This window comes from Pelodiscus sinensis, chromosome 4 (assembly GCF_049634645.1).
Source record: "Pelodiscus sinensis isolate JC-2024 chromosome 4, ASM4963464v1, whole genome shotgun sequence".
Lineage (NCBI taxonomy): Eukaryota > Metazoa > Chordata > Testudines > Trionychidae > Pelodiscus > Pelodiscus sinensis.
The window spans coordinates 47,612,505-47,640,011 of NC_134714.1; the positions used below are offsets into that span (position 1 = coordinate 47,612,505).

The following is a 27,507-nucleotide window of genomic DNA, read 5'->3' on the forward strand; positions in this document are numbered from 1 at the left end:
ATCAAAGAATCTCTGCTATTTGTTGGCAATATAGTTAGCATGACAGCCAGGAGGATCATGAGAGGTACATGGTGCACATACACACCAGCCTGTTCGTTACACACTTGCCTAAATAGACAAAGTTTGTCCTCAGAACCAGCTGTTCAGATCTTACTTTTGACCCAAGCATAAGAAATTTCTGTGTACTAATTGCTTCCATCCATAATTTTCAGTGTCTTTTCTCAGGCTTGTGTGAAATGCAATCTTGGCCATCATCCCCAAATCCAGATTTATCCCTGAAGCGCAACAGACCCCTCAATGACAGCAGCTCCCCTCCTCATATGAGACTTTATCCTGGATATAGGTATTGAAATGGATTCCTCCCATTCCCAAAACACAGGTTCCTCCACACAACCAAGCTGTGAGAATCATAAGATTAATAAGACACAGCTGAACAGTTCTGACTCCACCTCAAGGTTTGGGATTGGGAGTATTTTGCTATATTGTTGTAAATTTACATATAAACTTAAAATATGCCTTTAACTGGAGTAGTATATGCTTTTTCTTTCTTTATAGGGGAATTAGATATAGTGCTCCCGTCAGCCAATTCCTAAGTTATCTGAAAAAAACCCCACCTAGCCTTTTGAGGTACTTAAGTAGCCCCTGGAATCACACTTAAAATTGCCCACACATGTGTACCAAAATCTGAAACGGCTCCCCAGGCAACTTGTGCCTTTCCTATTCAAGTATTGCAACAGCCTCTATGGAGTCCACTTCAGCAGCTCGGATTCTCCTTACCCCTTCCTCTCCCCCCCCCCCCCCCCCCACCAATGCTTTCCCTAGCTCCTCTGGCCTGTTTGCCCACCTCTGCTCCCCATCCCATTCCAGAATGTCTCCTGTGCCGGTGGCTCCTACACAGTGGCTACGTCTACACTGGCATGATTTTCTGAAAATGCTTTTAACGGAAAACTTTTCTGTTAAAAGCATTTTCGGAAAAGCACGTCTAGATTGGCAGGATGCTTTTCCGCAAAAGCACTTTTTGCGGAAAAGCGTCCGTGGCCAATCTAGACGCGGTTTTCCGCAAAAAAGCCCCAATCGCCATTTTCACGATCGGGGCTTTTTTGTGGAAAACAGTACTGTGCTGTCTACACTGGCCCTTTTGTGCAAAAGTCTTTCAGAAAAAGACTTTTGCCCGAACGGGAGCAGCATAGTATTTCCGGAAAAGAACTGACGATCTTACATGAGATCGTCAGTGCTTTTCCGGAAATTCAAGCGGCCAGTGTAGACAGCTGGCAAGTTTTTCCGCAAAAGCAGATGATTTTGCGGAAAAACTTGCCGGTCTAGACACAGCCAGTTAGTGCAGAGTGGACTCTGTACTTATTATAGGAACATTCTGCAATAGGAGTATTCCTGGAAGGCCTTGCATCTGCCCCTTTGCGCCAGCCTATTTGTGGCAGAGGGTCCACGGCAAAATGCTGAATGTGGTCCATGAAATATATAGCCTCTCAATGCAAAACAAATTCAGAACGAAAGAAAATCCAATATTTAAAATGTATAATCCAATTGATTTTCAAAATGTAATGTCTCAGAAGTTCTATATATAAATTTTAAAATAAGAATAATGATGCACAAATATATTCAATATTTCCTTCTGGTTCAGAATATGTCTACAGTTCAGAGGACAGGAAAATGCATGCACTAGAAGACCATATCCCGATACAGCAACGCACAAATGAGAAAATCTGCATTAAAAGCACCAGAAATATACCTCACAAATTCTAGAAACTGCAAGAACCAGTTGAAAATAAGAAGGGCAATTCTGAACTGGATCCAGAAATGAATGGAGGAGACAGCACAGGTGTTAAGGGATGGCAGGCATCCACACTGAGGGCTGGCTGGGAAGAGGTACGGCATGGCACAGTCTGAACATTGCTGAGGGCTGGCTGCCCTAGCCTCATCCCTTCTACCTGGGGCCCCAATCCTTCTGGAAGTGTGGAGTCAGCCCCTCCCACCTTCCCCAGGGGCACCGCAAGTCTGTCGCTCTCCCCTCCCCCCCATGAGTGTTAAGAAAGAAGAGAAAAATGTCAAACCTTTACTCTTTATTATTTTCTCCTTGGTCAATTTATTTCAATCGTTAATACTAACTAGAATCATAGAAGATTAGGGTTGGAAAATTCTTCTAGTCCAACCCCCTGTTCAAAGCAGGATCAATCCCACCCACCATATCTACCCTGATGCTTTTCATTGCTTAGAGCAGTGTTTCTTAAACTTTTTGGCTGTGTCTACATTGGCACCCTTTTCCGGAAAAGGGATGCTAATGAGACACTTCGGAATTGCAAATGCTGCGGGGGATTTAAATATCCCCCGCGGCATTTGCATGATCATGGCTGCCGCTTTTTTCCGGCTCGGGGCTTTGCCGGAGAAAAGCGCCAGTATAGACGGGATCTTTCGGAAAATAAAGCCTTTTCCAGAAGATCCCTTATTCCTCTTAAAATCAGGAATAAGGGATCTTCCGGAAAAGGCTTTATTTTCCGAAAGATCCCGTCTAGACTGGTGCTTTTCTCCGGCAAAGCCCCGAGCCGGAAAAAAGCGGCAGTCATGTTCATGCAAATGCCGCGGGGGATATTTAAAACCCCCACGGCATTTGCAATTCCGAAGTGTCTCATTAGCATCCCTTTTCTGGAAAAGGGTGCCAATGTAGACACAGCCTTTGAGACCACGGAACACTAAACAATATTTTTTTATGCAGAACACCTATGAACATTTTCTTTTAAAAAAAATTGTCAGACAAAAAAGACAAAAACAAAGAAGTAACAAAAACAAAGAAGAGGTAGCGGCACACCTGCGAGTTGTTCACGGAACACCAGTGTTCCGCAGAACATAGTTTAAGAAAGACTGGCTTAGAGACTCTGTGGTATTGTTGCAAAGGAGCAGCTACCCACAGCACAAGAATACCTATTAGTAAGGCCCTGCTTGAATTGTAGGATGATTATGAAATAATTGCGGCTGAGTTGCAGACAAGACATGGAACATTACAGAAGAATAATAAGGCTCCTTTACTAATTGTAGTAATTTAAGCCAGAGAATACCTATTTGTTTAAGGAAAATTTGCTGGAACAATGTAAGCACTCAAGTATTATATTATGCCTGCTAGGGGTTCGTTTGGCAGTTTTTTTTTAACCAAACATTTTGTTTCACCTATATTACAATCACTAATGCACTAGGTTGAGAGCAGGAGCCCTAGGCACCAGCCACCCAGGGCTGAAAGTAGGGGAGCCTTAGCTATGGTGGAGGCTTCCACTCTCACCTCCAGGAAGCTGACACTAGATCAGCTCCCTGCATGAAAAATTCTGCTAGAAGCCTAATATAATGGGATCCCCAATATCAGAAATTAAGCAGGACCTTAACTCTTAGATATTTATGAATGAAAAAGTGGCAGGAGGGAACCATAGTTTCCTGCATAGATATAGAGGTGATCCTGAAGGATGAAACATGCCACAACATGAAAAGCAACTATGGCAAAGAGATGAAAAGGGATGGGGAAAGAAGTGACCATCATGAGAAAGGGGAAGATTACTACATACTTAGAAGAGAGATGGCTATGCTATTGGCCAATAGCTACATTCATTGCAATTTTCTATTAAAACCAGTCACTGCTGAGCACAATTGTATGAAAAATTATTGAAGAGGGGGGAGAAGGCAACCTCTACAAGCAATTTGCCAAGATGGGGAAGGTTAGACATGGCCTGGTAGTACAAAAAAGGTTCAAGGATAGCTTATAAAGAAAAAAGTGGACAGTACTAGTTTTGAGAGAGTTATAGAAGGTACCAGAGGTCAAGGAACTATGACAATGGTGGTAAGATAATGAAAAAGAGTACAGAAATAGGACCTTGACAGCAGCAAATGGCTTTTATTGAACTCACATTCCGTGACTTATTGGTTCCCTTCAGGATTCAAACAACTAGTGCTTGCAAAAGAAAATTAGGAATTGCCAGTATTCTTTATCCAGGTTTGCTATTTCATAGACCTCTATTAGACACTGTAAGGCCATAGCACAAGAATACCATTAATCATTAAAGAGAGTAGGCCATTGGTGACACTTCTCCATTATCGTTAGATATTACAAAAGAGTTCTCATGATAACACTGAATTTGTTACTTGCAATGAAATAATTTTTTTTTCGGTTTCTTGTTAGCAGGGTGAAATGTTACACTGGGGTAAACGCAATTACATCAGAGAGGAAAATTACGGAGTGTCAGCATTGTGCATGGGATACATTAATAGTCAGATTAATCACTCAGATTGGCAAGGACTAGATTCTGAGCGTTAATCAGCTTCCTGCAAGAATAAGAAATCAGGATGTGCATGTTATGTGGCATTCATGCAAAAGTGCAGAAACACCCAAATGAGTGGACAGAACAAGTGATTCATCTGGCTGTGGGGGTCTCATCCATTCATATCTGGATTCAGTTCAAAACATCCTAGCAGAGGATCTAGGAAACCAGAGAGGCCAATGAAAAAACTATACAATTTATTTTCTCTTTCTCTCACACCCCAGATTCCTGTTTGCTCCCATGGGATGTTTCCCCACTCCCGTCTTTATTTGCTCCAATGACAGCTAATCTCTTTGTTCTGTCAGGGTCAATAATGTGGCAGTCTGACCTGGGGTCAGAGCCAGAAGTCATACCAAAGGTCAAAAATGGAGTCAAAGCATGTGACATTATGTACTTCCGAATGGCATCCTGGAACCCCATATTCACCACTGTCATGTGATTATGATATGTTTTGTACAATACAAGCCTCATGAGGCATAATTTTAAAAGGTGTGATCTGTTGAAGGTTAATAACCTATGGAATTGTAAGTATTACCACTGTATGTGAAGTTATGAAGGACTGCTATGGGTTTGTTACTAAAATATATGGAGAAAACCCACAGCTAGCTTTTCACTGGCATGAAAGAAGTAACTGAGAAGATGAATTTACCTCAGGACTAGCCAAACGGGTTGATGATCATCAAGAAGAATCTACTATCCCAGAGACTCCTCAGAGAAGGCATATACACAATAAGGGATAACCAAACCCCACCTTATAGCAAGGATTCTTCTAGCAGCTGGAAGAAAGTATAAGATGGTGACATCATCACTTGGCCTCTCTGTTCCCCCATCTCAAAACCTAGAAGACTTTGAACTGGGTAATTGGTCCCATGCTGAAAGGGACTTGAATCTGTGTATTAAGAACTGAACGCTGTCTGAAATACCCTATCAGGGGGAGAAACAGCTTGATTCAAACTTCGCTTAGGTTGTAGAATTTAGATTGCACATTTATTTTTTATTTCTTCTGTGACCAACTTTGATCTCTATACCCACTACTTATAATCACTTTAAAAAAAAAATTTTTGTAGCTAATAAATATATTTTTTACCTGAAACAATTTGGTTTTGACTGAAGTGTTTGGGAACTTTGAGCTCAGATTAACAAGGGCTATTCCATATCCACTATCCTTTGTCAGAGTGGGAAACTAATTAATTACCTTGCACTATACAAGGGATTCTTGAGCAGTGGAAGACAGTATATTTCTGGGATTCAAGTCTGAAGCAGAGTAACTGGCTGGTGCTTCCCTCAACATAATTCATGAGTAGTTTAAAAATTCTTTATGCACTTTAGCTGTGTCTGGGGCTCCACATATTGAGGGCTGGGCTAAGTGATTACAGCAGCTGGAAGGTTTTGCTGCTTGTCACTGGCATAACTTTGTGAGACACAACCAGGCCAAAGAAATAGCGGTACACAGAAGTCACACAGTTCCAAGTTGTACCTCAGGATGCCATCACAGAGTCCAAGACCACACTAGGAGCCACATGATAATCATAAGCTTCAGAAGGGTAGCCAAGTTAGTCCGTAACAGGAAAAACTTAAAAAACAACAAATAGTCTGGTAGCATTTTAAAGACTAACAAAACATGTAGATAGTATCATGAGCTTTCATGGGCACATCCAACACTCCGGTCATCTGAAGAAGTGGGCTGTGCCCACAAAAGCTCATGATACCATCTACATGATAATCATAGTCAGGGTCAGAATAAAAAATCTCACCCAAGGCCAAGATGAAGTCAGTAACTGGAGTTAGGGCAAATAATGAGGAACAAAATGTGTTAACAGCAACAAGACCCAAGCAAAGAGACAGAACTTTGGTTTCAGGAGTCCAGTCAGCAACAGGCCATGCAACTAGTTGCTTAGACCAACAGTTTTCAACTAAGGTCCGCGCCTCCTGAGGGGCCACAAGTCAGTTTCAGAAGATTTGCAAAGCCAGGCTGGAATTAGACTGGCTGGGGTCTAGGGCGAAAGATTTGGGAGCTCTACTGTCCTGTAACTGAAGCCCTAAATCCCCCACTGCCAGTAGGCCCCAGTGTTTTTATAGTAAGGGAATCAGACTCAGAAAGAAAAATGTTGAGAACCCCTTAGACAAAGGATAGGACAAGAATAAGAAGTTTTACACTGGTAGTATCCAAGGAGCAGTCTGCTACTTGTCACCTGAGCGTGCTGAGTCAGCAGGTATGGCCTCTGGTGATGGGATACTAGCAGTAATTGTACCAGCTGCGCTGGGGGACTCAGGGTAAAGTTCTCATTCAGCAGCCCTAGGGTTGAGACCTCTAGTGCCTGACAGCTTCACAGGTGGTGGCTGCTGACCTACTTTGACATAAGAGAAGTCCAGCTCCTATCTACCTAACTATCTCTTCATTTCTATAATCCCTTTGCCAATAGGCTACTCAGCAACTCAACTGAACTACTGAAGAAGGGAGCAAATGAACCTTTAGCTCACAAAGGGCCCTACCTATGATGATGCTGAGATGTGCAGTCACACTAATTGGCCAGGAAGCTCTACTTAAACCACAGGAACTTGTCTGAGCAACTAAAGGAATTGCTGGCTGCCTGCTACTATGGACCTTATCTACTTGGCTTACTCCTGATCCCTGTCTTCTTTATCCCAGTCCCCCTCTCTGTTCCTGCATTCCTGCCTTGCTCCTACACCTTACCACTGATGCTGACTCTGGATCGGACCTTCCATTTAGTACCTGTCTCTGACTCCAGGCTCTTGATCCTAATCATTAAGCCAGCCCACCTATGCCCCAGTCCCAAAAACCATAACCTATTGAAACTGAGCAGGAATCTAACCTGTTCTACAGGACTTTTTACTTACAGTATTTTATTTGCTTTTACTTCCTTTCTTTCTCCTGTTTTCCCATCTTTTAAATATAGTGTCCATCCCATCCCCAAGTATAAAAGACAATGCTATTAACGTTTTGTTACTTTACTGGTATATCGGGGGGGGGGGAGGAGGGGGAAGAGTTAGGAAGTAAATATTCAAAACAAATTCTTGAACAGTATTATAGCAGTCTAATTACAGAAGCAAAACAAACAGGTAGAGTTGGCTGAGACCCAGGGAGTCTTTCAATGCCAACTGGCAGAGAGCACATCATATTCTAACTCACACCAAGACTGACGCATATATTACCCCAACACACTGTTGTCATAATCTTTATATAAATGGTATCATATAAAAATCAGTAATAATGACACTGGTCATTAATATTATTTGGTGATATATTTACAGGTGGTGTATAAAGAATTATAGCTATACACTGTAAATATGCTATTAAAAGGTATTTTGTAAGTACTGTAGTACATAAGCCCATTCTGTCCTAGACAAAAACATGCTGTTTTGCCTGTTTTCCTGCGTCTACAAAGTTAATTGACCCAGGTAATTCCTCAGTGGCAAAGTACATCTGCATAGAAGGTAAACAAAGCCACCAGGCTAAGTGAACAGGAAAGAAGACCACTTAATGATTACATATGCAGAATAGCATCTACACCTTTCTGACTCTTGAAACTGACAGAGCAGATTTTGGAAAATATATGCAGAGACAGAAAGCCTTGTAAGCATCTAGTACCTAGAAAACAAAGGAGGAACTGTGGATTTTCTTGGCCTGATAATCAAGAGTAGTGGAATTGACTACAGGAGAGAAATCTACTCAAAGCCCAAGCCTCACTATTCTGGGCAGGGAGGTCAAAGCTGATGCTCAAGGGCTTGAGCCCCAGGCAAAGGATTTGTAACTTAAGCCCCACCACCCAGGACTAAAGCTAGAGTTCCCAACCCACAGTTAGAGAACCACTGTTGTAGAATCTTTCTTTGGCATGGTCAAGATAGGCAGCCTCATGAGCCAGGGAAGTATGGGGTTAGCTGGGTACCCTGGAATCGCCAGTGGCATTTCCACATTACCGACGGTATCAGCCAGTTAGTAAACAGTTCTCCAGCTTGCAGCTTCTCAGACAGTTCTGTGTTCTTATAGATGTTTTAAAAATGTGGAGGACTCACAGAAAACAAGCACATTTTCTAGTTAATTTTTGTTCCGAGAGGATTATGATGATGCTAGTGGATGCCTGGTCTAAGGTAAAATGCACTTTAAAAATAAATATTTACTAAAATAGTAAAACACTTGTTGCTACTCATATCAGAGCTAAGGGGGAGGGGTAACTGGTAAGTAGGAAGACCTAAAATGGCTTTACTTCAAGAGTCTAGTTTTATTTAATTTTCCTTTTGTCCCTTAATTTTATTTTCAGACTGAAAGTGGGCAGGCTGAAGACAAGACACACACATTCTCTGTAACAGCTTTGGCCAGCACTGTCCTGTTTTATTTAAAGTTACCTGCTTTTTGACACTGGTCTGTATCCCCAGTTGGGCTGTATTGAGAGCTTACAAGGGATCTAAACAGAGAAAGTTCCATTTATAGGATAATCCTCTCCCATAGCAGGGAAGAGCTATACCAGTGGAGAGAAGGAAAGGGCCCATTTTGCACAGAATCTTGGAGAGAAAATAGAGACATGATTAAGTACTTTTTTCCTTGGGCTAATTGATGTAATGTCAGGGGTGTATGCTCTTTCATTTAACCACTCACACATACAATCTTACACTGAACAGGGTACAGAGTTTTTATTTACTGCCTTTCACATCTCCTCATATAACATACTGTGCACATTACTGCTAGAGTATCAGACAGAATCATATAGCACCAACTGCTCTACAAAAGGTGGACTTGACTGGAAAACCATTGGTGGAAGTCTGCTCTGAGGGATGCGGTGAGGCATAAGAACATAAAAGACATACTGGGTCAGACCAAAGGTCCATCTAGTCCAGTATCCTGTCCTCTGACAGTGGCCAATGCCAGGTTCCCCAGGGGGAATGAGCTGTTGTTGTTGGTTGTCTGTCGGGAGCCGAGGAAGACATGTTGTGCATTTCATTTATGGAAACGCATGTGGCTCCAGAGCCCAAAGGTCGATGCTCATGGGATGCCGGTTGTCAGGACAGGAGAGAACACAGCTCTAGGTCATCTTTCCCGTGCAGCTGCAAGGCGTTGGCAGCGGTCGTCCTCAAACTTTGTCACTGCTTTCCTCACAAGGGAACTCCATGGCTACGTCTAGACTACATCCCTTTTTCATAAAAGGGATGTAAATTAGATGTATCGCAATTGCTAATGAAGCAGGGATTTAAATCTTCTGCACTTCATTAGCATAAAAATGGCTGCCGCTTTTTTTCAGCACGGAGCTTTGCCGGAAAAAGCTCCAGTCTAGACGCTGATCTTGCGGAAAATAAAGCCTTTTCCGAAAGATCCCTTATCCCTCATGCTCCCATTACCAACTTCCTTTTTTTGCACAACATAACCTGTGCATTAAAAATATTATTATAGTGGGAAAGCCTTTGCACAGAGACGATCCCACTCTCTCTGCCTCAGAAGTCAGAATCCAGTGGTATGAAAAAATCGTTACTTCTGGAGACTACCTCAGATGCACTGGATGGCCATGTCACCTTAAAGGTTCTGACATGCCCCACACACTCCATAGTGTGCTGCTGCAATGCCTTCTCAGCCGTTGAATCATAAAGATTTCCTCCACCAGATCCATCGAAGCAGTCTTTGCATGCTGGGATGACCAAGTCCCTAACTCACCGAGGGTTTCAATCCCATCGGCTACCCTCACCTGGTTTAGCCGGCCTGTCAAAGCCATTGCCCGGGGTGTGGCCGCTGCTGCATGCAAAGCAACTATGTGGAGCCACAGGTGAGAGCTGAGTGCTGCTAAAAATCAATAAAGGATGGGCCACTCCCGAAGAAGTGTGACAAGCCCTCCTTTAGAGGTACTACCCCATTAGAGGTACTACCATGGAACCCCTAACACCCCGGTGGGGGGAAGGGAATGAACAGAACAGGTAATGCTCATGTGATCTCTCCCCTTTTACCCATTTCCAGCTTCTGACAGCCAGAAGCTAGGGCCACCATTTCTAACCATCCTAGCTAATAACCATTGATGGACCTATCATCCTTGAAATGATCTAGTTCTTTTTTGAACCCTGTTAAAGCCCTGGTCTTCACAACATCCTCTGGCAAGGAGTTCCACAGGCTGACTGTGTGTTGTGTTAAAAAATACTTTCTTTTGTTTGTTTTAAATCTGCTGCCTATTAATTTCATTTGGTGACCCCTAGTTATTGTGTTAGGAGCAAGTAAATAGTTTTTCTTTGTCTTTCTCAACACCAGTCATGATTTTATAGGCATCTATCACAGCCCCTCCTTAATCTCTTCTTTTCTATGCTGAAAAGTCCCAGTTTTATTAATCTCGCCTCATAAGGCAGCTGTTCCAAACCCCTAATTGTTTTTGTGGCCCTTTTCTGAACTTTTTCCAATGTCAAGATATATTTTTGAGATGAGGTGATCACATTTTCATGCAGTATTCAAGATGTGGGCATAACATGGTTTTATACAGAGGCAAAAAATATTCTGTCTCATTTTCTATCCCCTTTAAAATTATTTCTAATATTCCCTTAAAATCTCTGCTTTCTGGATTTTGAGGTGGAAAACTTGTTCAAATCCAGATTCAAGGTAATGAAAAGATTATAAAAACGTATGAATAGAATTGGGATAATACAATCATAACCAGGGCTCGACAAACTGCGGCAAGAGCTACTTGTCAGCCCCACACCGCGCATGCACCAGACCAGCACTGCGCATGTGTGCAGCACTGGTGAATGGGGCGCACAGAGCGACCGGCTGAAATCTACTTGCTACAGGCGAGTAGAAACAGCAGTTTGTCGAGCCCTGATCATAACCCTTTTCCAGTAAAGGTATATGTTAAACTACTATAGTCACCTTACATCCCCAGGCGGTGGGGAAACACTATAATTGTTACTTTTTAATCAAAATTGAATTATAATTGGAACTCAAGAAAAAAATAGAAAGTTCTGGGAACTGAAGTTGAAATGTTGAAAATTAATAGCATTGATAACATAAGAAAACTCAAAGTGCCCTCTTCTGGAAGCTGTTACTAACAGCTAGTTAATTTGAAATACTTGTTAAAACCACAGTATTTCTAGTTTGTGATGTACATTTTTTCTGACACACTATATATTATTTCTGTTATCAGATTATCTCAAAATAGTTTGATTTTTCACTGATTTTGGCCGAGTTTTTTAAGTTCACTTTTGATTTTTCCATCCTGATAAGTATTATATTTAATGTCATTAATTTGCAAGAGCACTGAAATGAGTTTTCAGAGCCAACGCTTCTCAATTTGTATTATTCTTAATGTACCTTTTTATAAATCAATTTGAGGAAACAAAACAATGTTTTGTCAATTCAGAGCAAAAAAATTGAGTGGGTGAATTTTTATTTTAAAGCCACCTCGTCCCCAGCCTAGTTGTTGATTTAGCGTTCCCATATAAAGCTCTAATTCATTGTGCCAATCCTAAGTACTTTCATCAGAGTAACTGTTCTTATAGGTTTCCTTTTGTTTAATTACATACTTTGTTTCTATAGCAACTAGAAAGCATATAATCAGTTTTAGTTCCTGAGTCTTTACACAGTGATTTTGCTTTCAGCTTACAGTAGTAAAAAATAATCCTCCTTTAGAACCCTAGACACTATCTTCTCGTTCTGAATATCCCTTAATTAGTATGCAATAGGATTAAATCCAATAGTAGTTCTACAGCAAGTACAAGAAACTGAACAATATACACTAATATTACACTGAAATAGAAAATTCTAAAACTATTGCTAACTCCTGCATGAATTTACTGCCACCTTCAGGCTTTCCTCAAAATGTATCTTTGGCATAGTTGTCATTTTCCTTCTGGTCAAATTATTTGGTTGGGGCAGATTTAACTTTCCCAAATGTCATGGACTATTTTGGATTTAATTTCCTTTAGGGGAGTTCTAAATGAACTATTAGAGTATTTTGGTTTCAGGAAAAAAAATATGTAGCCTGGTAAATTTACACACAGTATGAGGAGAAATTCAATATTCCCTTCATAAACTTGCTCTTACTATATCTTCCTTTTTTCCTGTCATTTGCCACTGAGCCACTGGAAAAATAAAGGCCATTATATTGTCTGAAGATTTTCTCATTGCACAGTTCTGTTGAACAAGAATGCAAAATCTAGGACAGCTAACCAAATATTAATGCTAAATACTGAGCACTTTCTACGTTTTCCCTTAAAAAAATATTTGTAGAAACAAAGAAGGCTCTTAAAGTGGATCCAGATCCTGACTTAGAAAGTTAGCTCTTGTAACGTGAGTCATGTCTGTAACCTTTGCTATGGCACTATTCCACGGTGCCTCTTTAGTACTTAGATGTAGTTATTTTTAAGAGATCTCTTATATTCAATAAAGAACGAATTTTAAAAAACAGTAAAGATGTTTAACAGCAGAATGGGAATAGTACAACCTTCACTAAACTGCTTAAGCTGGTGTGTCCTTGATTTTTATATTGTTTTTACACATAGAATTATTCTGGGCCCACTTGTGCCTGTGCATTATGATATAGTCTTTAATACCTGATTTTATTTATCCCATGGGACTCCTGCCTCATTCAGTGCACAGGATGGATGATGGTCAATGAATGAGTAGTTATTCAATGTTTTCTTTTAATCTCCTTCAGTATGTGACCTTATGCATGGTTTACTGCACACTATTAAGACCCTGTCCTGTGGACAGAATTATTAATTTCATTATGAGATTTTCTATGGTATTTATCACTGTAATACTGGAGTGCTTCACAAGCATTAATACATTTAGCTACTCAAGATCCATTTTTTTCAAAAGAACACTTCAGGGGAAAAAAATCCCTGCCTTATTCAATTCATAGGAAGGAACTGAATCAAAGCTGTGTAGTAAAGGAGGGTGTTTTCCGTAAGACCCTGGCCTCATTTGTTACTGAAGTTGGAAGGTGTGTAGTGAATGTGAAGGAGGCAGGGGACTGATTGCACAAAGAGAAAGGAGAGGGGTTTGTGGCTAAAAGACAACAATCTGTTGCTGGAGAGCTGCTTTCTAACTCTGCCTCTCCCAGGGTAAATCTATGCTACAGAGTTTTTTCCCCCGGAAGAATGGCCATTTTTCAAAAAAAACTTCAATTACGTCCACACTGCAATTGCATTCTTTCGAAAGAAAAGAGGAGTTTTTCTGGCATTGGTAATCCTGTTTCCATGAGGAAGAAGCCTTTTTCCCAAAAGAGCTCTTTCAGAAAAAGGCATGTGTAGACAGGGAAGAGGGAGTTATTTCAGAAGAGGAGGAAAGAGGAAAAAGTACAGGTTCCCTGGTGGCCACCTCATCCATTCTAATCTCAGTTTAAATGCGAGATAGCATCCACACTGAATGGATGCTATCTTTTGAAAAAACAGATTGCTTTTTTGATGCGGTTTGGCACAGACATTTACCTTCCCCTCTTTCCTCCCCCTTCATCCCCCTTCTGTTCTGAAATTTGATTTGTCCTTTTCATGTGTTCATTTTTTTTTTAATTGCATCCTTTGGTATATATGGTTGTGACAATTTTCTTCCACTATTTGATCTGAGGAAGTGGGTCTGGCCCACGAAAGCTCATCACCTATTAAACCATCCTGTTAGTCTTTAAAGTGCTACATAGTCCTGTATTTTGTTTCAGCAACACCAGACTAACACGGCTACATTTCTATCACTAAACAAGGAAGTTTTCCTATCCTACAAGATTTAAGGTACTGACTTTTTTTTTCTGGTCTGCATTGCCACAAAGTGAAAATATTTACAAGATCCAACAAAATTTTTGATTCAGACCAACCAAAGTGTCCCATATTTTCTTTACCTTCTTAGCCCTAAGCTCCACTTCTCAGGCTTCTCATCCAAGCCCAGTCTTCTAACCTAGACAGTAAGCTCAGGGAGGACAGAGCTTTCAGCTGTTTCCTGTTTCAGTTACTAAAATTGGGCAAATCATTGTGGATTTTCAGAGACAGCAAAAGGCACATTTGTCCCACAAATATCACCCCCTGCCACATTACAAAGCTTTATTCCAAACCACACAGCCCCTAATATGCTTTTCAAAGAAATGTCTCCACACATTTTTAACATGGGCAAAACAATGTATTTTTTCCTAGTCTCAAAAAATGGCTGAACCCCTTTGGCTGAAATTATCCAAAACGTTTCAGTGTAACGAAGACACTCGGTAGGGAAAATTTCAGCCAAACAGTTAATGTTTCACAAAATTACAAAAACAACCAAAACCGGGCTCCTATAAAGGGAAGCATCAGGGAATCTTAATTAGCAGTGCTACAAATCCCACTTACAATAGACATATACATATGCTTATTTCCAGTACATGTGCTATTATTTAACTAAATGTGCATTAAACACATTGGTTTATGAACCTAGAGTGCCTACAGCTGAAACACCCATCCCCACCCCCTCCCCCACACACTTTAGGGCTCTTTCACTCCTGATCCCAGGTCTTTAATCCAGGACAGAGCGAGTCTACCCAGACATTGCATCCTGGCCTCTATCCACAAGCTGAAAAAACCTGTGAGGCTAACAGCAAGTAGAACTATTGCCTCATTTAAGACACTACCAAAAGGAGCCTAGATTGGAGGATTGTCCAGCTCCACCAAATCACTCTAAGCCGGAAGGAAACCCAGGAAGCAATTCGGTGATTTTCTATTGTGTTTCTGTTATGTCTGCTTCTTGAACCCAAGCCTGCTCCTGCTCAGCTCCCATCTCCCCTCTGCCTTCACTCTTGTTCTCAGTGTGCTCCTGTTCCATGCTTGATCCTTGTCTCTTCTCTGGTTCCTGTCTTTATGCCTTGCTTCCAACCGTCAGTTCTAGTACCCTGGGCTTTGGCATTTAGAATTTGACGTCAGCTCTGACTCAGTTTCGATTCCTGGCTTGACCCTGGCTCTGAAATTTGGTAGTAAACTTTGGTGCTGACTCTTGGCATTGCTCCTCAACCTGGATGCCAAGGAGTCTGCCCTGACCACTAAGACAGACTGTCCATAACAGATAATGGGAGTCTCTTAACTAGAGAAGTAATGTAACTCTTTTTCCTTGAATGCTTGGAGACTTTACTATGGCACTTAATTGGGTAAGTCTCCTACACCCAGTAATCACTTGTTCTTAAGAATCCAACTAGTCCCAGGATTGTTTCCTATAGGATCTCACTAGATAATGTCCTCCCAGTTTGACAGCAAACCATTGATGATTACTTTCAAACTGTCTCGACTAGTTCTTGATTTGGGGCTCTCTTTGTAGGGTGAACTCCTTTCTCCTTACATAACTTTAAGGGCTTTTGGGTCAAGACTCTTGTATGATTGTGATTCATTCATTGCTACTTACACTTAAGTCTTAAAACTTTCAATATCAAGTTTAAACTTTTAACAGGCTTAGTGTGTGTCTAGACTACATCCCTTTTTCAAGAAAGGGATGTAAATTAGGCACATCATATTGCAAATTAAGCCGGGATTTGAATTTCCAGCACTACATTTGCATAATGGCAGCTGCCGCTTTTTTCCAAAATGCTGCTTTTTCCAAAAAAAAAAAAAAAAAAAAAAAAAAAAAAACACACACACACACACACACCACGGCAGGTTAGACAGGGATCTTTCGAAAATAAAACTCTACTTCGAAAGATCCTGTAAACCTAATTTTTTTTCATCCTGAGGTTTACAGGATCTTTCAAAATAGGGTTTTATTTTCGAAAAATCCCTGTCTAAACTGCCGGGGGGGAGATTTCTCCTGAAAAAGCCACGTTTTGAAAAAAAAGTGGTGTCCCTCATTATGCAAATGAAGCACGGGAAATTCAAATCCCAGCTTCATTTGTAATATCGATGTGCCTAATTTAAATCCTTTTCTCGAAAAAGGAATGTAGTCTAGACACATCCTTAGAACCCCAGCACTAACTGTCATGGGGCATGTGAATCCTGGCAAGACAATGCCAACTGTCACATTGTCTGGAGTGCTTCATAACTGAGTGTAAGTCAGAGCTGATTGTTAAGTACGGCAGAACCCCAAGTTGGCTGCAAGATCTATTAGATTTCACCAACCCAGAAACAAATATGAACTCCTGAAATACAACAATCTTACCATAGGGTCACAGGCAATCCCCCAGGGCATTTTAGTCTACCTTGTCGCTTAGGCAAGCTGAACTTAGAGACTAGTGTATAACCACCAACTAAGATCACAACATATTCAGGTTGCTCCCAGTCCCAAGAGACCACTCACTACAGCTCTATTTGTACATTAGCTCACTCACCAAAGAGAATGCTTGTAGTCAAAGATTTATTCAAACTGGAGAAAAATCAGTTACAAGGTTTAAAGCAGACAAGCATATACACAAATGAGTTACAGTTTATGGTTGTAAAAAGGTGACAGCTGTAGTAATCTGTCAATTCTCAATGTCTTTCAGGGCTAACCAAGGTTGAGCATGGGTTCTAGTTCATAACTTTGGCACGGAAAGAGTCCAAACATCAAAAGATGAAAAATGGTCAGTTATTATAATTTCTTCCTTCTAGAATATAAACTGATCAGGTGAGCCTTTAACATGTAACTTCTTCATAGGTGTGAAGGGTGCAAATTAGGCCTTTTGTATTGGAATGTCCCACAATGGTCCATTTAGTTTGGATAGGCCTTGATGGTCAGAAGACAATCCCTCCTGACTGGGTTCATTGTTTCAGAGCAAACACTTTTTACAGTTCTCAAGCAAAACTTATTACCTTATAGCATGTGATAAAGATGTTACAAGTGAGATTAATGCAAACAGCAAATACAAACATCTCAGAGTCTAAACACATGGTTAATAAAGTTCAGCACCTGTTTTAACCATACGAACACAGGTGAAACAGACTTGTTTCCAGCAATGAATTTGCAAGTGCTCTGCTCAGACCTAAAGCCTTGGCAAGAGCTGGTAAGTGGTCTGCCAACATCACAATTACTCTTTCAAAATAAAAGAAATACACAGAAACCTGTTGGAGAACACTTTAACCTGCCTGGGCACTCATTAATGGATCTCCAAATCACTGTGTTGCTTCAGGACAATTCCACAAGTCAAATACACAGGGAAGGGTTGGAACTTAACTGCATTTACAAGTTTAATTCTTATGCAAATGGCACGAACAGAGACATCTGCTGGTTCACACACTGCCTTCTGCATCCTAAAGACTTAAGAACAATTAGCACCTCCATTGGTTGGTTATCAGCCTCTTGTAACTACTTGAACAATCTACTCACTGTCTTTTTTTTCCCCCCTTCTTCCCCCATCCTCTTCCCTTATTTATTCTTGGATCTGGACTTCTAATACTCCAGTCATGTGGAGAAAAGGGTTGTACCCACGAAAACTCATGATACCATCTACATGTTTTGTTAGCCTTTAAGTTGCTACTAGACTATTCATTGTTTTTAAAAGTTTTTCCTGTTACAGACTAACTCGGCTACCCTTCTGAATCTTTCAAAGTAGTTTTTCAACCAGTTGAACACACATCTTATCATAATTTCATCTAGATTCCATTTCTCCAGACTAGGTGTACAAAACAGCTTTTTCTGATTTTTTTTTTTTTTCAGAACAGGCTTTTCCAAAATTTGGCCTATCTACACTAGGTCAAATTTCGGAAATCCCCCTCTTTTGGAAGATCCATTTTCTTCATGGAATGAGGAAGACAGGGCTTCTGAAAGAGAGTGTTTGCACTTCCGCAAAAAAAAAAAAAAAAAAAAAAAAAAAAAAGCAGCGGACGAGCAAACGCGTTCCCTGGACATGGCAGTTTTTCCAGGATACTTATCTTTGAAAAACCCCGCAGTGTAGACATTATATTTCTGGATGAGCAGGAATATTCCAGAAATATAATTTATGCTATCATGTGCCGACAGTGTCCGTCTGCTATGTACACTGGACAAACGTCTCAGACACTTAGCCAAAGAATCAATGCCCACAAAACAGATATTAGACAGGAACACAAAGAAAAAAGTTTCTTGCCTTTTCAACCAGAAAGGGCATTGTCTCAATGACTTGATTACCTGCATCCTGCTTCAAAGACATTTTAACACCAGACTTGAAAGAGAATCCTCTGAACTGTCATTCATACTTAAATTTGACACTTTACACAGAGGTCTCAACAAAGATGCTAATTATCTTACCCATTACAAAGATAGCTTCCCCAATTATCACCTCTAATATCATTAGCTCACAGACATTTACCTCCCCCCATCATACCTCCTCTGTTCTGAAATTTGATTTGTCCTTTTCATATGTGTTCACTTTTTTTTTTATTGCATCCCTTTGGTATATATGGTCATGCCAATTTTCTTCCACAATTTGATCTGAGGAAGTGGGTCTGGCCCAAGAAAGCTCGTCACCTAATAAACCATCTTGTTAGTCTTTAAAGTGCTACATAGTCCTGTTTTTTGTTTCAGCTACACCAGACTAACACGGCTACATTTCTATTAAAGTTGATTCATATAATTATTTAAATCCTCTAGGATGAATTTAATCAGATCTTGACAACTTGAATACATCTAACGTGCTGGCGGCTGCTTCCCACAACTTTAATTGGCTAGGACTAGCTAACCATAACCAATGGGAGCAGTGGGGGGGGATATGGCTGGTCAACATAAACAAAATATCTCACTGCCCACCAGTGGATTTCCCAGATGGGCCATGTGCCAGAAGTTCTCTCCCCTCTTTTTCATACCAATTATGTTTAATATCTGGTCACCATTACTCCTTTTTCTGAAGACCAATGCAAAAGAGGCATTAAGTACCTCAGCTTTCTTCCTGGCATCTATTAGTTCTCCTTGGGTCTATTATTTCATGATCTATACTTTTTCTTCATCTTTTTCTTGCTTTACATATTTAAAGAACCTTGTATTGACTTTGACATCCCGTGCTAGATGTTTTTTACTTTGTCCCTACATGGTTGTGCTAGTCTTCTGTATTCCTCAGAAGTTCATCCATATTTCCACTTTACAAGATTTTTTTATTATTATTTTCAGGTCATTAAAGGGCTCCTGACAGAGCTGTACTAGCTTCTTCCTATCTTTCTTTCACATTGGAATAATTGTCAATTATGCCTTTAATACTGTCTCCTCAAGAATAGGGATATAAAATCCTGTTTAATGTTTAAATAAACATAATGTTTAATCAGTTAACTGATTAATTGGGGAGGGGACTGCTCCAGCCAGACTGGAGTACACCTACCAGCAGCATGCCTGGGACCAGGTCCGCTGTAGGTGAAGGCTGCTTGGGCCGGGCTGCAGCGACCTCTGCCAGTAGTGGACCTAGAGGGGCTACTCCAGCCTCCTGACTACGGTAGGCTGCTCCAGGCTCCACTAGTTAACCATTAACATTTCTACTTAAGAAACTGCCAGTTTTCCTGTACTCCTTTTTCCCTTACATTTTTTCCACAGGAGACCTTACCTACCTATCCTCTTGAGTTTGTTGTCCTTACTACGCTGCTCTCACTCCTTCCTTTTCCTTGAACCTTGAAAAACTATTATTTCATGATCAATTTCACCCACATTGCCTTCAACCTCCAGATTGGCAAAACTAAATAGGCTCTCCCCCAGGTTATTTCCTCCATTTTCTGAAACAAAAAGTTGTCCCCAGTACATTCAAAGTACTTTCTCAATGTTTTGTTATATTATTTTTTCCAGCAGAAGTCTAAGTAGTTACAATCCCCCATTACTACCAGCTCTTCTGTTTTGGATATTTATTTTGTTCTAAAAATGCTTCGTCCATCTCCTCTTCCTAATTTGGTAGTCTATAGCAGACCCTTCTTTCTTAAGCAGCATAGTCAAGTTCCTATAATGTTCTGGATGTTCTCTGCATTTAACTAAGTAATCGAGTCTACAAATTTTGCTCTAGCACAGCTCCTTACTTTTTCTTGATCACTAATTAATCAAGAGCACTAACAAAAGCAAAATAAACTCTTGAAGTTCCAGCTTCTCTCTGGCAACTGATATCCATGTTTACTCCATGGTCTCATCCCTTTTCTTCTGAACATACAAGAGTAAAATAATTTTGAGAGGACAGAAAATAATTCTCCATTGAAATTAACTTGACTTGAAACACCAATTTTAAAAATTCCAAGTTAAAAAGTGGTTCACCTGAATCTAAGGCAAAAGAGTTCAGAATCTCACGTAACCTCTTACTTGCCACACAAACCAAGAATGTGCTTAAGTAAATCTATACTGTAGCAGGGAGATGTGATTGCTAGCATGGGTAAAGAGCTTCATGCTAGCACTGGCTGGATGTAGTGCACTGAAAACTGCAGTATGGACAGTGCAGCATAGATAGTAATTTGGACTAATCACTCACCTCCAAGCCCACCCAACTCCCTAGATTTGTGTGTGAGTGCTAGCCTGAGCAGTCACCCATGCCATAACATCCATACTGCTATTTTTTAAATGTGCTAGATTTAGCAGAGTATGTGAAAGTTTTCTACCTGTGCCAGGAATCTCATCTTCCAGATGCAGTGCAGACACACATGCTGCTTACTTTTTAACTTGCCTGATTTATTTATTAGTCATTCAATGTGCTTTTTAAATACAATCTTTCAATATGGACTTCCAATTTTCTTCCTAAACTCAATTGTGTGCCACTCATGTCAGTTGCGCACAGGCATTACTTTGTACCCAGCGCTCATACTTGCTCTATACTATAAAATTTAAGGGCAGCAATTGTGCTCTCTCAAATGGGATTGAATAAGGTTCAGTTATAAATACTACTTATCTACATAGTGTCTGAACAGTGTTAAAGTGTCAGTTGACAGTCACATTTGTCAGTGTAGAGCAGGTCAAAAAGTGTAATACAGGCAGTCCCCGGGTTATATGGATCCGACTTACATCGGATCCCTACTTACAAACGGGGTGAGACAACCCCGCACTAGCTGCTTCCCCCCAGCAGACCAGGGAGACGCGAAGCTAGCGCCCCCCTCCCACGCCCAGCAGACCAGGGAGACGCAGAGCGGCTTTTCTCAGCAGACACCTCAGCTTGAGAATAAAGGACTGAGGGAAGTGAGGTGTGGGAGAATAAAACTGAGCTCTGGAGAAATGTTTGGCTAGAGTTTCCCCTACAATATGTACCAGTTCTGACTTACATACAAATTCAACTTAAGAACAAACCTACAGTCCCTATCTTGTACGTAACCAGGGGACTGCCTGTACTCCCTTGCTTCTGCTAACAAGGAATAGCATGGACACAGAGCAGCAAAGTTTGTATTCAAAGACTATACTCTCAAGATACATGTCCAATATAAACTAAGATTCCCCAAGCACACCTACTTTAGATTGAACAATTTTTTCCACAATGCTTAAGTTTGCTTTACACTCTTACCCTCTCTTGTAGGCAAAAGTGTATATTAATGCTACTGTAGTGAACAATTTTTTCCACAATGCTTAAGTTTGCTTTACACTCTTACCCTTTCTTGTAGGCAAAAGTGTATATTAATGCTACTGTAGTCAGCTAATAAACATGCTAAAGTAATGCATTACCCTACTAGAGTAATGCTCCCAAAAATTTACTTCCCAATCCCAAATAAATAAAAGTTGCACATGTACACATATAGGTAACATTTGTGAGTATCTTGTACAATTTCTTTCAGAGATTGAAACAAGTGTCAACTTTCAAATGAACAAGTAAGTGTATGTTTCTACAATTTTTAAAACAAACCTTGTTTAGAACACATGTACGACTTCTGTTGTGTTTAAACTTTCACATACTTCACATTCACAAAGACATGAGGTAAAGAAGCCAGAAATATAACAGACATATACTACAAGTGTCTCAGTCTAAGTCCACATATATACTGGAACGTAGATGTCTACATTCTAGTTTATTGTAAACATATTACATTTCCAAGTGATTTTCCAGAAAAATATCTGTATTCACCTTTTTAGATTCTGTGGAACAAATACATTTCTAGGCAATATTAAATACTACAATATTTTAGCTGTCTTTAGAATTAGACATCTGCAACTCTTAAGAAAAAACTGTACAAAATGTCTACTACCACAGATCATTTATTTATATATTGCATTAAAAATACAAATATTACAAAATTTTTATCAAACTGTGTACATACTAAGTAAGTACTCAAAAGCCAACACTTCAGCTGTTATTTTATATACAGTTGGCTAATGTTAATATGACATGCAGTTTATCCTGAGCAATGCTTTTCTATCACTGTAAAGGTCCAATATTTTAGAATTTTGGCAACAATCAAGTAGTTACCACCCTGCACACCAGCAATGACATTTTAGAAGTAAAGCTGTTAAGTATTAAGTAGGACAATGCAAATACTGTTTTGCCATAATCAGTTTAAGTAAATGCAAGTTTTCCTTGCATTAAAAAGAGAGTCTCATCATAAGAGACAGTGAAGTACACACACAATCACCAGAAAAATCTTATTTTTCTCCAATCCCACCTGTTTGTCTACATACTCCAGACACTTATTATAACATTAAGAATTTCAGACTCTGTCCCTGATGTCCTAAAAGGTAACTTTTGTGCAGTTTGGGAAGTTAAGCTTGCATGAAACAATTCTTAAGGAAAAAAAAAAAAAAAAAAGTAAAATATGGGAAATTTACAAAGATGCCATATAATGAACAGGTCACTGTTAATTTGTCCCAGATATACCATTTCTGAGGGTAACATTTGCTGTTGACAAAGTGTTTTTAGAATATTTGTTTCATAAGACTATAGATCAGACAAGTAAAGCATGCAACATAATACTTTCAGTTATTTACCATTTACACAGTAATACTGCCAGACCCTCATACCCTTTATGGGCCATATACACTTCAGGTAGAGGCTGTGCTAATTACATTGGTTTTGCTAGTGACATTTTTCATAACCTGGAAAAGAACATCACCAACACTGTTAATTTATTATTGGGTACCAGAAAGTGCTCCTCAAACTTTTAATGGTGGCTTTCTTTTGCGACAGGAGGCATGGCTAAACTTGTAGAAGTCAGAGCTGTTCAGGGTTTCAAGTTAAAAAAAAAAAAAAAATCTAGTCACCAATAAAAAGTGAATGTTTTGTATTTTACATACATTTTTAAATCAGAAGTTCAGCCATTATTTGTGAAGGTATACTTCATATTTTAGGCACTGGACCCAGTTTAGAGGTAAAATGTATTGGTCAACATGATTAAGAGTCTTAACCTATTCAGTGACACCCATATGAAGTTTACATACAGTACTACAAATACATCAGATACTGCCATAAATTTAATACAAAATACAAAACATTAAATACATCTTTCATCTCATTGGCACATCAAGCATGGTAACACCATTTGTTGCACATCTGTTTAGTAATGGTCAATTGTGGTTATGTTTTATTGAATACTTTCCTTTCTGTAACTGAGAAATGTACAGTTTGGATTTACTTCCATCAGGCCTCTTAAACCACACTTCATCATGGTTAATTGTTGTAATTATGGCACTAAAAAGAAAGAAAATAGAAAACAAATGATCTTATAAACCAAACGACCAACCCCACAAGTAGAATGATCTTTTGGAATACTAAATATCTGCATTAAGAAGTACCAGGCCCAGACAGTTACTGCCTCTGATTACACTGATATTTTTAACAGAATTCTGTAGCTGATGCTAAAGATACATGGACATATCTAGAAACACTGTATCTTCACTAATAATTTTCATCCAGGCATCTCAATGTAATAAACATGATTGTTCTAATGAATATCAAACATTTAATTTAGTTAAACAAAACATTCACCTTGCCTCTAGTGTCTGTAGTGAACACAAGTTTGACTCACAGTACACACTAAGGCAGCTTACCAATCCACAAGTCTGAAGTGGGCTTCATGGGGGGGGGAAGAGATTGGGTCAAACAAAATTGTTCTCCAACAAAAAGACAATGAGGAAGAACTTGTATTTTTACTGTTAGCCAGCACTCATGTAGAGGAAAAAATTAACTATTTGGCCAGCTGAATTTTTCTTACATGGACTTTCTCTGCATTGATTAAACATTAATGCGAACATTTTACGAGTTGTTTTTCTAAAGTGTTTGTTGCTAGAAAGCAGGTACAAGACAATTTATTAAGTTCCTTTGTACCATCTGATTTAAGGATTGTAAACATTTAATTGCTTGTGGTATTCCTATGCAGTCATTATTACTTTGTTAATCAGCTGAAGATAATTCACAGAAACATGAAAATGTAGGAACTGAAGGGCCATCCAGAGGACATCTAATCTATCTCCCTGAACTGTAGCAGGACCAAATATGTGTAAGCCATCTCTGATAGGGGTTTGTCTAATCTACTCTTAGACAACTCCAAAGATAAGTATTGCACAACCTTTCCGGGTAGCTATTTCAGTACTTAGCTATCCTTATAATTTGCAAATTCCCCTCACCCCTTATCTAACATTAATCTGCAGCAAGGGGGATTGAAGACCATTACTTCTTATCCTACTGTCAGTGGAAAACCATTATTCCCCATTTTGTATTTATGCATTTGCTTTTCCCTTCTTAAGTGAAAGACTCTGCATTTATCTTTACTACATTTCATCTTGTTGATTTTAGAGATGTAAAAGAGTAGTTGAATAGTTGACTACCTGATAAACCTAGGCTTATCAAGTAGTAATTGACTACTTGCATTCCCTGCCCCCTCCCGCTGTCTCTATATCAGAGGCAGCAAGGGTGGGGGGAGCAGGAGCTGGGGGGAAGCCAGCTTAAAAACTGGTTCCCCCCAGCACTGTCTCCGATGGAGGTGGGGGGGGCAGGCGAGGCAGAGGGTGACCCAGCACAAGCTAGGACTGCTTGAGTCCTGGCTCGCGCTGGGTCCAGACCACTGCAGGAGCCAGGCAGCTTTTACTACATTTAAAAGGCAGAGCCGCAGCGGGGGAAGCAAGTACCCCTCCTCCCCTGCTTGTTGACTAACTGAGTAGTGGACAGAAATTCCGACTACTCGATTAGCTGATCATCTGCAATTTAACATCCCTATTTCAAGGCAAGTCTCTAATTCACCAAGGTAGTTCTAATCCTCTCCTCCAAAGTGTTTGATATTCCCTCCAGCAGCATCATTCACAAAGTTTATAAGCATACTCCATTATCCAGTTAATGAAAGTATTGTCTAATACGGAACGCAGGACAGACCTCCTACCTCTATATATGTGAAAGCAAGCCACTGAGTATGGTTTTTCCACCAGCCTTGCACTGACTTTATATCAATTTTATCTAGACCACATTTTCTTAGTCTGCATATGACAGCATTACATGGGACAGCATCAAAAGCGTCACATAAAAATAATTAAGTGTTCACTGTTTCCCCCGCCTCTTATCTAGCAAGCCAGTAATCCAGTTAATGGAAGAATTAGATTGGTTTGTTCTTGACAAATCCTTGTTGGCTATTACTGTCATCCATTATCTTTTAGGAACTTAAAAATGGAATCTCTAATAATTCATTCCAGTATCTTTCCAGGCATAGAAATTTAGCTGACTGGTCGATAATTTCCCTCTGGTCCCCTCCATTTCTCTTTTTAAACACACTTCTTCAGACCTTCTGGACCTCAACCATTGTTCATGAGTTCTAAGATATTCTCTCTCTCTCACATTGAAATTGCGATAGTTTACTCAGCCTTGAAATAACCAACACATTTTAAAGGATCTTGATGTACTTGGATATTTGTAGTGTACAAATTACAGTTTAATGCTGTGGTGACCTCAGATAAATTCAAAGAAAGAGCTATTTATTTACAGAATACACACCATAGCACAAATCAGATCTCCAGATTATCTCAATATTGTAAATTTCACATACTGTTAATCATTGATGAACAGCATAACTCCTCTGATGGCACAGCTTAGCATATGTAAATCAGAGCATGGCTTTCATAAGCATTTGAACACATTTACCTGTGTGTTTTGGTTTAAAAATAAAAAAAAAATCTTCAAACTTCAATTCAAGGCAAAATGGGAAGGAGCAGATGATTTCCACAGACCTTTTTATTGTCCATTAGTATAAGTGCTAAAACAATGTATAATTGTATTCAAATTCTTTCCTGCTTGAGCTCTGAACAGTTTTTAAAACTCCTGTTCAAATGTTTTCCCACATCATAAAAAAACAAAAATAATCAGACACAGCTGATTTCAATTACTATTGTTCACTTCAGATGGATTCCTTCATTACAGAAGAATAGTTTCTTACACCAACCTGTGTGGCTTTACATAAATTGGATCAAACACTGTCCTGAGTTTTACTTGCATTATTTCATTGAAGCTGATGGTTGTTGAACTTTGAAGGAGAAAATTTAGCTGTGAATACATTTAACCATATGCTGGACAGAAGTTCACATTTATCTTCTTTTTCAACATATTGCTTAAAATTCACTGAAATTTAATAGGTCCTACAAATTCAACATAATTTGTACTCTAATCCATATTTAACAAAGATTCTTATCTGGAAATAGTTAAAAGGCTCATGTTATAAACAGAGCTCCAACTTTTTAGAACATCGGACATTTGAAAGCAGACACATTTTATTATTGATTTGAAGCTGTTGTCTGCAAATTTGAAAATATTCAGGTATGAGTCCACTAAAACTGGGTCAAAACTAATCTCCTTGAACTAAACACTCTGAGAAGAAAACTTCACAATCTCATTTTCATAAGAGGTTTCATGGCTTCAGTCTACACCAGGGTTACTCAAAATGCAGCCCACATGCAGCCCACGGCCTGCTTGTTTGCAGCCTGTGGTGCAGTTTGGGTTTATGTGGGACTCAACACGTAGCCCGCGGGTGGGATCCTTTGAATGTGGCCTCCACTGGGAACGCAATCCACAACGGTGAGGCATCTCTCAGGAGGGGTAAACATTGAAAGATGCAAGGGGATGGCCTTGCTGGAACAGATGGGTACAGAGTGTTGGCATTTCTAGCCCCCAGAGAGGAGGTACTGGGACCGTCGGGGCATTGTGGAAAACGCTTTGTATTCATGCCCGTTAGTGTGAAAAGCTATTTGCATATGTTTACAGCCACACTTAAGTTGCAGCCCTCGGCATGTGCTGTGAGTTCATTGTGGCCCCCGTGGCTTCCAAAGTTGACTAGCCCTGGTCTACACAGTAAAATCCTGGTCCCATTTTATTCCCAGTAACTTCAAGGGAGCCAAAACGTCACCTTCAAAGACCTATCACATCTCTGCTCCTTTACATAGAAATTGCCATACCAGATCAGACCAATGCTCAATCTA

General features: G+C 39.9%; 1 protein-coding gene across 2 annotated transcripts in view; it reads right to left on the bottom strand.

Moving 5' to 3' along the window:
• Positions 1-18,667: 18,667 nt before the first annotated feature.
• BRMS1L (BRMS1 like transcriptional repressor) overlaps positions 18,668-27,507 on the bottom strand; it is a 58,063-nt gene continuing 49,223 nt past the window's right edge. For both annotated transcript variants that reach the window (XM_006117696.3, XM_075926925.1), the window contains one exon: positions 18,668-23,743. In XM_006117696.3, coding sequence (XP_006117758.1) covers positions 23,620-23,743 — 124 coding nt within the window. In that variant the 3' untranslated portion in view covers positions 18,668-23,619. The remainder of the gene's footprint in view (positions 23,744-27,507) is intronic.